The 12,333-nt window shown below is 42.7% G+C and overlaps 1 protein-coding gene across 1 annotated transcript in view; it reads left to right on the forward strand.

Moving 5' to 3' along the window:
• Positions 1 to 12,333, forward strand: part of NPFFR2 (neuropeptide FF receptor 2) — a 243,550-nt gene that overhangs the window by 201,106 nt on the left and 30,111 nt on the right. The window contains exon 3 of the mRNA XM_073637886.1: positions 1,219 to 1,318. Coding sequence (XP_073493987.1) covers positions 1,219 to 1,318 — 100 coding nt within the window. The remainder of the gene's footprint in view (positions 1 to 1,218; positions 1,319 to 12,333) is intronic.

The raw sequence follows: 12,333 nt of genomic DNA on the forward strand, positions 1-12,333 counted from the left end.
CAAAGGAAGCATCATTAAAAATGAAGTGAAAAAAATGAAGAAAGCAGTTAGTGTACTTAGGGAAGGATAGGAAATGTTTAATTCAAGTATATTAGAAAATAGTTTAGATTAAGTCAATAAATAGATAGGTATTTAGGATGAAATTGAATTTGGACTTCGGACCACCCCTTTAAGACAACTTGTTGAAATGATGTTAGTAAACGCACATGTTACATGAATCAGGCAATCTAAAGTTTAATGTTGCCACCTTTTTAAAGAAATATGGTAATGATTTTTATGCTAGTATTTATGTTCACGGGTTTCTCATCTAATCACAACTTATCAACTATCATATCTGTATGAAACTGTTAAATAATAGTCTTTATAGTTTTATATCACTTTGTATCTACACAAAGTGTTTTCAAAACATTTAAAGGGGTTTTCCCGCAAACAAAGTTAATTTTAATCAACATTTTAATCAATAGATCTTGGAATAACAATAACTTCCACAATTGGATGTGTTAAATAAAATGTTCCTGTGCTGAGATAATCTTATAAATGTTCCCCTGCTGTGTACTGTGTAATGGCTGTGTCTGATCGTGCAGGAACATGGTCTGATCATATCACATCTCCTGGGCAGGGGAGGACGAAAAAGAGTATACAGACAGGACAGCACAGAATCTTAGCTGATCATTTCTATGAGGTAAAACATTTCACTGCCTGTTTTTAAGCAATGTTTTACATCAAAGAAATAATCATTTGTGACCCCCTGTCCTGCCTGTATACTCTTTTGCATCCCCCCCCTGCCCAGGAGATGTGGTATGATCAGACCGTATTCCTGCATGGTCAGACACATCCATTACACAATACACAGCAGGGGAACATTTATAAGATTATCTCAGCACAGGAACATTTTTTTGAAAACACATCCAATTGTGGGACTTATTATTAATCAAAGATCTATTGATTAAAAGGTTGATTAAAATTAACTTTGTTCGTGGGAAAACCCCTTTAATGAAAATGGAAGCCATAATACAAATTCCAGCTTTATTAAAATGGTATTTAACTGCTTTGGATTAATAGGTTTTAAGATTGAATGCTAAATGTTTATTATGAAAAAGTCCTTAACCCTGTAATGCATGTCTGAATGTCGCTTTATATATGTGGCTGGTTTTCAATTGAAAATGTAATCTGCAATCATAGCACAAAGCATTTTTGTAATTTTTTCTCTCTTCCAAGGTTGGCCATTTGGAAATACAATATGTAAAATGAGTGGAATGGTTCAAGGAATTTCTGTTTCTGCCTCTGTTTTCACATTGGTGGCGATAGCTGTAGACAGGTAAGTAATTTTCAAATCAACATCTTTTATGACAGGTGTCTCACATTTTACTTTATTTTTTATGTTTAAGAAGTTCATGTAAAATGCACAAAAAAAAAACAATTATATTATATAATCCTTTTTTGTCAATTATTAATTTTTTAAAACACGAAAGCCTGATAATGTGTGCTAAAAATATATAATCACCTTTATTTAGACTCAATGATATGAGACGATATGGTATTAAAAGGAATCTGTCAGCAAGTTTTAGCTATGTAATCTGACAGCCACATGAGGTAGGGACAGAGACCCTGATTCCAGGGATGTGTCACTTACATTAATGGGTGCAGCAGTTATGATAGAATCACAGTTTTCTCTGTTGCAGATTTAGGAGAGCTCAGATTGTTGTAACCCTGAAAACACCACTGACTAGCAGCTTCCTATGTACAATGTATAGTTACAGAAAGCTGCTTATCAGTGCTGAGGGCATGGTTGGACTATATGTCTCCTGCTGATAAAACACGGATTTTATTGAAACAGCTAATCCCAGCTTAGTAAGTGACATGTCAGTCTAATCAGGGCCTCTGCTCCTACATTATATTGCTCTTAGATTATATAGCAAAAACTTGCTGACAGATTACCTTTAAAGGGAATCCGTCACCAGATTTCCCCTATATAAGCTATAAACACCACTGCAGATGACTGCACTAATTCGCCTGTTCGCACATAATTTTTTGGGAAATTTTCTTTGTGGAGAATATTTTTTCTGCAAATTTAATATCCCTTATTATGCTCTTGCATGTCCCCTTACCGCCCACCTCTTCAGCCCCTCTGCTCATCACCACCACTGGTCCACGTCGCTTCTTCAGATTGCCGTCGAACTCGATAAAATCCCCGTGGTGCTCATGCTAGGCTTTTGCTTCCATGTTTGATAGGCCTGGGAGGGTTCCATGCTTGCACCCACAAAGTTCACGGCCCATGCTGTGATATCATGAAATCATTTTTGTAGCCTCTAAGTGGCTCAGAAAAATGTTGGCCAAGGGCTGCCATTTTGATGGATCCAATTGGAAGCAAATTACAAAAAATCCACATTTTGGTGAATGTGGATTTTTGAAAATTTCAAGTAGATTTAAATTCCCTGTCATTTATTTGCTCATTTCTAACCACCACCTTTCAATAGTGTTTACTAGAGGTCCTGCAACCTGTTCATAGACGCCCAGCATTTATATACAGTATATCTAAGAAAGTAACTTACTTTTAATAAATTGCTCCAAGGCATATGCTAATTGGCACTGTCTGGCCTAATAGGTATCTTCGAACCATGCATGGTGACTCTTCTTTCTTCGCAGTTGCCATCCTCTTGCCTTGATTGACATGGCTGACATGATCTCCAGAGTCAATTGCTTCTGTGCAGCTGTTGTTCACAGAGATTTAAACAGATTGTTTGATTGATATAGGAAATATCATCCACTTAGTGTTACTAATAGAGATGAGCGGTGTTCGACTAGAACTGTTCGCCAATCTCAAATTCGAGCTGTTTTGGGCGGTGTTCGAGTTGTTCCACGAACCCGAACGATTTGCAAAAAAATCGGCTGTTCGAGGTTATGTTCGATAACTGTTCGTGCACCAAAAGCGTGTCCTGCATGTCTGGCGCTATTTAGAGCACCAATCATGCAGGGATTGTCTGCCACTCACTGTAATGCCACAGCCATGGTGGTTGTGGCATTACAGTGGTTGCCCAAATCGATGGGAACAGTGCCAACAGTGAAACATGAAAAGCCGGCAATTCAGCAGCGGCATACACCTGTACCCGACAATTTAGAACCGAAAGAATAGAGCTTCACACATAGATTAGATAGATATAAACATGTCAGCCACATATATACGAAGTACAGTGAAAGTGTTGCTTACTGTACTTGTCATTTAGCGTAAAGGATTTATCAAAAAAAATAATAGTGTTTTCATGCACCGTCTCTTTAAAAAAGCCGGCCGGCAATTCAGCAGCGGTACCCGACAATTTATAACAGACAGAATAGAGCTTCACACATAGATTAGATAGATAGAAACATGTCAGCCACATATATACGAAGTACAGTGACAGTGTTGCTTACTGTACTTGTCATTTAGCGTAAAGGATTTATCAAAAAAAATAATAGTGTTTTCATGCACTGTCTCTTTAAAAAAGCCGGCCGGCAATTCAGCAGCGGTACCCGACAATTTATAACAGACAGAATAGAGCTTCACACATAGATTAGATAGATAGAAACATGTCAGTCACATATATATGAAGTACAGTGATAGTGTTGCTAACTGTACTTGTCATTTAGTATTAAAATAAAGGATTTATTATTAAAAAAATTGGCGTGGGGTTCCCCTTAATTTTAGGCTCTAGCGGAGGTTAAGCAGACGGCTGGGGCAGATGTTTGAAGCCTGGGAAGGGGGTAATACCCACGGAGCTTCCCAGGCTACTAATATCAGCCCCCAGCTGAATACATAGCCTTTACTAGCTATTAAAATGGGGGACACCCCAAAAAAAATGACGTGGGGTCCCCCCTAATTTAATAGCTAGCAAAGGCTAGGCAGACAGCTGGGGGCTGATATTAATAGCCCAGGAAGGGAGCCATGAATATTGGCCCCCTCCCAGGCTAGAAACACCAGCCGTCAGCCGCCCCAGAAATGGCGCATTCATAGGATGCGCCAATTCTGGCACTTAGCCTCGCTCTTCCACGCTGCCCTGGTGCGGTGGCAGGGGGTAATAGGGTTGGGGTTGATGTCAGCTTATAATGCCAGCTGACATCAAGCCCAGGTTAGTAATGGAGAGGCGTCTATAAGACACCCCCATTACTAACCCCATAGTCAAAGTTAAAAAAAACACAAACACCCAGAATAAAGTCCTTTAATTGAAATAAAGACACAATCCTTTATTGTTCTAAATTAAACCATACTTACTGTCACGCCCATTCCAGCTGAAGCCAACGATCTCCTGCAATAAAAGAAAAATAATAAAGCAACCTCATCCTTACCTTTCCATGGTTCCCACGACAGCTTCAGCTCTGCTACATCGAGATGACAGGCTGGACCGCAGCAGAACGCTGCCATCCAGCCTCTCATCCCGCAGACACTGAGAAGCGCAGGCTTGCTTGCGCTGCTCAGCGTCTCTCTGTGACGACATCCAGATGAGCCGAGTTCATGTCCAATGAACTCGGCTCACCTCATGCACGTCACTGACAGCGTGGGAAAATTCTCACGCTGAAGCGGTGAGTGCAGGAAAATTCTCCCACGCTGTCAGTGACGTGCATAAGGTGAGCTCATGTCCAATGAACTCAGCTCACCTCCTGCACTTCACTGACAGCGTGGGAGAATTCTCCTGCACTCAGCGCTTCAGCGTGAGAATTCTCCCACGCTGAAGCGCTGAGTGCAGGAGAATTTTCCCACACTGTCAGTGACGTGCATAAGGTGAGCTCATGTCCAATGAACTCAGCTCACCTCCTGCACGTCACTGACAGCGTGGGAGAATTCTCCTGCACTCAGCGCTTCAGTGTGAGAATTCTCCGACGCTGAAGCGCTGAGTGCAGGAGAATTTTCCCACGCTGTCAGTGACGTGCATGAGGTGAGCCGAGTTCATTGGACATTAACTCGGCTCATCTGGATGCCCTCACAGAGAGACACTGTGGAGCGCAAGCAAGCCTGCGCTTCTCAGTGTCTGCGGGATGAGAGGCTGGATGGCAGCGTTCTGCTGCGGTCCAGCCTGTCATCTCGATGTAGCAGAGCTGAAGCTGTCATGGGAACCATGGAAAGGTAAGGATGATGTTGCTTTATTATTTTTCTTTTATTTCAGGAGATCGTTGGCTTCAGCTGGAATGGGCGTGATGGTAAGTATGGTTTAATTTAGAACAATAAAGAATTGTGTGTTTATTTCAATTAAAGGACTTTTTTCTGGGTGTTGTGTTTTTTTTAAATACTTTACTAGAAATTCATGGTGGTCATGTCTAATATTGGCGTGACCCCATGAATTTCGGGCTTAGGGCCAGCTGATAATGCCAAGCTGGCCCTAACCCCTTTATTACCCAGTGAGCCACCGCATCAGGGCCCTGGATGAGTTGGGTACAGCGCCAGAAGATGGCGCTTCTATGAACGCGCCATTTTCCGGGGTGGCTGCGGACTGCAATTTGCAGCGGGGGTGGCCCAGAAAGCTTGGGCCTCCCTGCGCTGTGGATTCCAGCCCCCAGCTGCCTAGTTGTACCTGGCTGGACACAAAAACAGGGCGAAGCCCCACGTCAATTTTCTTTAAATTATTTCATGAAATAATTAAGAAAAAAAGGGCTTCCCTATATTTTTGTGTCCGGCCAGGTACAAATAGGCAGCTGGTGGTTGGGGGCAGCCCGTTCCCCCTGCTGTACCTGGCTGGACACAAATATAGTGCGAAGCCCCACGTCAATTTTTTTTAAATTATTTCATGAATTTCCTGAAATAATTTAAAAAAATTGAAGTGGGGCTTCGCACTATATTTGTGTCCAGCCAGGTACAGCAGGCAGGAACGGGCTGCCCCCAACCACCAGCTGCCTATTTGTACCTGGCCGGACACAACAATATAGGGAAGGCCTTTTTTTCTTAATTATTTCATGAAATTCATGAAATAATTAAAAAAAAAGTACGTGGGGCTTCGCCCTATTTTTGTGTCCAGCCAGGTACAACTAGGCAGCTGGGGGCTGGAATCTGCAGCGCAGGGAGGCCCAAGCTTTCTGGGCCCCCCCCCGCTACAAATTGCAGTCCGCAGCCACCCCGGAAAATGGCGCGTTCATAGAAGCGCCATCTTCTGGCGCTGTACCCAACTCATCCAGGGCCCTGGTGCGGTGGCTCACTGGGTAATAAAGGGGTTAGGGCCAGCTTGGTATTATCAGCTGGCCCCAAGCCCAAAATTCATGGGGTCACGCCAGTATTAGACATGACCGCCATGAATTTCTAGTAAAGTATTTAAAAAAAACACAACACCCAGAATAAAGTCCTTTAATTGAAATAAAGACACAATTCTTTATTGTTCTAAATTAAACCATACTTACCATCACACCCATTCCAGCTGAAGCCAACGATCTCCTGCAATAAAAGAAAAATAATAAACCAACCTCATCCTTACCTTTCCATGGTTCCCACGACAGCTTCAGCTCTGCTACATCGAGATGACTGGCTGGACCGCAGCAGAACGCTGCCATCCAGTCTGTCATCCCGCAGACACTGAGAAGCGCAGGCATGCTTGCGCTCCTCACTGTCTCGCTGTGACGGCATCCAGATGAGCCGAGGTCATGTCCAATGAACTCGGCGCACCTCATGCACGTCACTGACAGCGTGGAAAAATTCTCACGCTGAAGTGCTGAGTGCAGGAGAATTCTCCCACGCTGTCAGTGATGTGCATGAGGTGAGCTCATGTCCAATGAACTCAGCTCACCTCCTGCACGTCACTGACAGCGTGGGAAAATTCTCCTGCAATCAGCGCTTCAGCGTGAGAATTTTCCCACGCTGTCAGTGACGTGCATGAGGTGAGCCGAGTTCATTGGACATGAACTCGGCTCATCTGGATGTCGTCACAGAGAGACGCTGAGCAGCGCAAGCAAGCCTGCGCTTCTCAGTGTCTGCGGGATGAGAGGCTGGATGGCAGTGTTCTGCTGCGGTCCAGCCTGTCATCTCGATGTAGCAGAGCTGAAGCTGTCGTGGGAACCATGGAAAGGTAAGGATGAGGTTGCTTTATTATTTTTCTTTTATTGCAGGAGATCGTTGGCTTCAGCTGGAATGGGCGTGATTGTAGGTATGGTTTAATTTAGAACAATAAAGGATTGTGTCTTTATTTCAATTAAAGGACTTTATTCTGGGTGTTTGTGTTTTTTTTAACTTTGACTATGGGGTTAGTAATGGGGGTGTCTTATAGACGCCTCTCCATTACTAACCTGGGCTTGATGTCAGCTGGCATTATAAGCTGACATCAACCCCAACCCTATTACCCCCTGCCACCGCACCAGGGCAGCGTGGAAGAGCGAGGCTAAGTGCCAGAATTGGCGCATCCTATGAATGCGCCATTTCTGGGGCGGCTGACGGCTGGTGTTTCTAGCCTGGGAGGGGGCCAATATTCATGGCTCCCTTCCTGGGCTATTAATATCAGCCCCCAGCTGTCTGCCTAGCCTTTGCTAGCTATTAAATTAGGGGGGACCCCACGTCATTTTTTTGGGGGGGTCCCCCATTTTAATAGCTAGTAAAGGCTATGTATTCAGCTGGGGGCTGATATTAGTAGCCTGGGAAGCTCCGTGGGTATTACCCCCTTCCCAGGCTTCAAACATCTGCCCCAGCCGTCTGCTTAACCTCCGCTAGAGCCTAAAATTAAGGGGAACCCCACGCCAATTTTTTTAATAATAAATCCTTTATTTTAATACTAAATGACAAGTACAGTAACCAACACTATCACTGTACTTCATATATATGTGACTGACATGTTTCTATCTATCTAATCTATGTGTGATGCTCTATCTTTCTGTTCTAAATTGTCGGGTACCGCTGCTGAATTGCCGGCCGGCTTTTTTAAAGAGACAGTGCATGAAAACACTATTATTTTTTTAAATAAATCCTTTGCACTAAATGACAAGTACAGTAAGCAACACTATCACTGTACTTATTATATATGTGACTGACATGTTTCTATCTATCTAATCTATGTGTGAAGCTCTATTCTTTCTGTTCTAAATTGTCGGGTACAGATGCTGAATTGCCGGCCGGCTTTTTTAAAGAGACGGTGCATGAAAACACTAATATTTTTTTTAATAAATCCTTTACACTAAATGACAAATGCAGTAACCAACACTGTCACTGTGCTTCTTATATGTGTGACTGACATGTTTCTATCTATCTAATCTATGTGTGATGCTCTATTCCTTCTTGTCTAAATTGTCGGGCACCGGTGTATGCCGCTGCTGAATTTGCCGGCCGGCTTTTTTAAACAGAGTGTCTTCTGAGCAGTTTGTCAGCTTTTGGACACCTTTGCAGGTGTTTTCTATGTGTTTCTATGTGTTTTTGTTTGCCTGCCATTGGTTTTAACGGTGTTCGACGGTGTTCTAAGGTGTTCGACGAACAGTTCGACGAACAGTTCCTCGAACATCCCGGTGTTCGACGAACCGAACCGAACCCGAACACTACGGGGGTGGCTCAACACTAGTTACTAATATATTTATAACATTAAAATATGAATGCTAGTTCATGGGATAAAAGCTTATTCGGTAGAAAAGGCTAATTTCACTAGTCTAGGCCTTCAAAAAGTAACTAAGATGAATTCATATGAAGGACACATTCTATTCACATTAAGGATGCATGAATTTGGTCCACAAATTTGATTAAATTAGGACATTCCTCCACTTTTTTTTAGGATCATATGTATGCGAAAAAAAGGACATGTGAAAATGCTTTACAAAATAAAAGATGTCCATGTGCTACATGTTTTAAATGGATAACACATGTATACTAAACATGAATGTGTGAATTAGGCTTAACTATTTAAAGCGCACCTGTCAGCAGATTGTGCTCAGTAAACTACATACACTGTCAGGTGGGAGACATTACACTGATTAATATGATACCTTGGTTGATGAAATCCATCCTGTGGTTCTTGTGTAATCTTTACTTTCAGTTTGGAGATAAGGATATTTTTGTGCTTCAGGGCGGCCTGTGTGGGGCGCTCTATCTGGTGCTCTGCTTATGTATTCATATCTCTGCCTTCTGACAGGTCACTGTGCCTTCAGTAAACTGCCTCCTATTTGAATACTGCATATATAATTATGTGGTTAAAATGAAGAAATTTACATTCAGCAAAATGGTGCCGACCCCCACGCATGTGCAGTAGCATCTCTCATTTGCCGAGAGACGCTACTGCATCATTTTGTTGGAGAACAAAAAAAATTTGGCTGCAGCAATTAGGCATCGTCGGCAGCGCTTGAGCAGTAGTATCTCTCGGCAAACAAGAGATGCTACTACGCATACGCGGATGGCGGGGGCCATTTTGTTGCATGTAAATTTCTGGATTTGTACCACAGAATTACACATGCAGTATTTAAAATAGGAGGCAGGTCAGTGAAGGCACAGTGACCTGTCAGAAGCCATACAGTGGAATACATAAGCAGAGCACAAGATAGAGCGCCCCCCACAGGCCACCCCGAAGCATGAGAATATCATTATCTCAAAACTGAAAATAAAGATTAAAAAAGAACCACAGGACAGATTTCATCAACCAAGGTATCATATTATTCAGTATAATGTCGCCCACCTGACAGTATATGTGGTTTACCGAGCACAATCCTGCTGACAGGTATGCTTTAAGGAATCTGGACAGGAATGGTTATAGATAAATATGCTAACTAAATGGAAAACTGACCTCTTTCCCATTTTGCTCTATTCACCAAGTAATACAATAAACAATATGACCATATAGTATCTACATAAGCTTTATTTCATGGCATGCATAAAAGATCTTTAACCCCTTAACAACATTTGACGTACTAATACGCGTCTGTGCCCTGGGACTTAAGAGCCAGACCCGTATTAGTACGTCATGGCGATCGTGCGTGCACACAGGCTGTGCGGGCGCGATCGCCGCCGGGTGTCAGCTGATCGTCACAGCTGACACCCGGTACTATGTGCAGGGAGCGGTCCTGCACCGCTCCCAGCACGTTAACCCCCACGATGCTGCATTCGAAGTCGATCGCAGCATTGCGGTGGCAAGGGGAGGTGATCGCAGATACTCACCTCCTCTTCTGGCTTCCAGCGCTGACTGCCGTGGCTTCCAGGATGTTGCCATGACGACCCGATGTCGTCATAACAACATCCGGGTCACCAGACAGCAGTAAGATTATTTGGACATGCGCAGTACATCTCCAAACAATCTTCTCCCTGTCCAGCGCTGACAGCCTGCATGACACAGGGATGGTGCTGCATTCCTGTGCCATGCAGGCGATCAGAGAAAAAAAAGTGAAAGTCCCACAGTGGGACAAAGTAATAAAGTATAAAACTATCAGAAAGTGAAAAAAAAAAAAAAAAATTGTAAAAATATAAAAAAAATAAATAAAAAATAATCCACCAAAAATAAAAATATAATGTACCCATCAATAAATATTATTTAAAAAAAAACACAAAAAAAACAAAGAAGTGCACATATTTGATATCGCCGTCTCCAGAACAACCTGACCTATAAAACTGTCCCACTAGTTAACCCCTTCAGTGAACACGGTAAAAAAAATAAATAAAACGAAGCAAAAAACAATGCTTTACCACCATACCGCCAAACAAAAAATGGAATAACACGCAATCAAAAAGACAAATATAAATAAAAATGGTATCGCTGAAAACGTCATCTCGTGCCACAAAAAACAAGCAACCATACTGCTCCATCAGCCGAAAAATAAAAAATTTATAGCTCTCAGAATAAAGCTATTCTAAAAAATATTTTTTTCTATAAAATTGCTTTTATTATGTAAAAGTGCAAAACATAGAAATACGATATAAATGTGGTACCGCTGTAAACGCTGCCTTATCAATTTTACCACACGCGGAACAGAATAAAAAAAACAAAAAAATAAACAATTCCTGAATTGTTGGTTTTTGTTTATTCTGCCTCCCAAAAATCGGAATAGAAAGCAATCAAAAAATGTCACGTGCCTGAAAATGGCACCAAAAAAAACGTCAACTCATCCCGCAAAAAAAAAGCCGTCAAATGACTGTCTGCCAAAATCTGGAAAAATTATAGCTCTCAAAATATGGCGATGCAAAAACTAGATTTTACAAAAAATGCGACTTTTAGTGTGTGACAGCTGTCAGTCATAAAAACCCCATATGATTCTGGTATCGCTGTAGTCTCACCGACCCGAAGAATAAGGTCGTCTAATCACTTATACCGCATGAGGAACGGCGTAAAAATTAAACTCTCAGGTTAGGGTTGTGCTAGGGTTAGGGTTGTGCTAGGGTTAGGGTTGTGCTAGGGTTAGGGTTCTGCTACGGTTAGGGTTGTGCTACGGTTAGGGTTGTGTTAGGGTTAGGGCTGGGGTTGGGGTTAGGGTTGGGGTTAGGGTTGTAATGGGGTTGGGATTTTTTTCAAAAGTAAGAAAAAAAGATGACGATATGGCGACTAGTGTTGAGCGCAAGTGCTCGCTACTTGAGTTTGCATCGGGTGTTCTGGTATGCATTGAGTATCGTGGGTATTTGAGTGACATGCTCGAGTCTCCGCCCCATATGCTTCACGGCCCAAAAAACTTTGCGGGGATTGCCTGCCATGCACGAGCGATCCCCGCATGTTTTTTTTGGGGTGTCTAAAAACCATGAAACATCCGGGCGGGGACTCGAGCATGTCACTCGAGCACACGCAGTACATGGTGCATAACGGAGAACCCGATGCAAACTCAAGTAGCGAGCATTTGCGCTGTAGACTAATGACAACTTATTCAATATGATGACCTAATTTTATCAAATTCTGTGTCGTACCTCTGGGTTCAAAATGTTCACTATACACTTTAATAAAATCCTTGAGGGGTATAGTTTCCAAAATGGGGTCACTTATGGGGGAGCTCCACTGTTTAGGCACATCAGGGGCTCTCCAAACGCGACATGGTGTCCGCTAACAAATTGAATGGAAAATCGGCTCAAATTGTTAGCGGACGCCATGTTGCGTTTGGAGAGCCCCTGTGTGCCCAAACATTGGAGCTCCTCCAGAAGTGACCCCATTTTGGAAACTAGACCCCCCAAGGCACCTATTTAGATGCATAGTGAGCACTTGGAACCCTTAGGTGCTTCACAAATTGATTCGTAAAAATGGAAAAGTATTTTTTTTCACTTTTTCATTTTTCTGAATCAATTTGTGAAGCACCTGGGGGTTCCAACTGCTCACTGTGCATATAGACAGGTGCCTTGGGGGGTCTAGTTTCCAAATTGGGGTCACTTGTGGGGGAGCTCCAATGTTTGGGCACACAGGGACTCTCCAAATCCAACATGGTGTCCGCTAACAAATTGTCGGCTCA

This window comes from Phyllobates terribilis, unplaced genomic scaffold (assembly GCF_046119375.1).
Source record: "Phyllobates terribilis strain yellow unplaced genomic scaffold, ASM4611937v1 Scaffold_1__5_contigs__length_1240528914, whole genome shotgun sequence".
Classification (NCBI taxonomy): Eukaryota; Metazoa; Chordata; class Amphibia; order Anura; family Dendrobatidae; genus Phyllobates; species Phyllobates terribilis.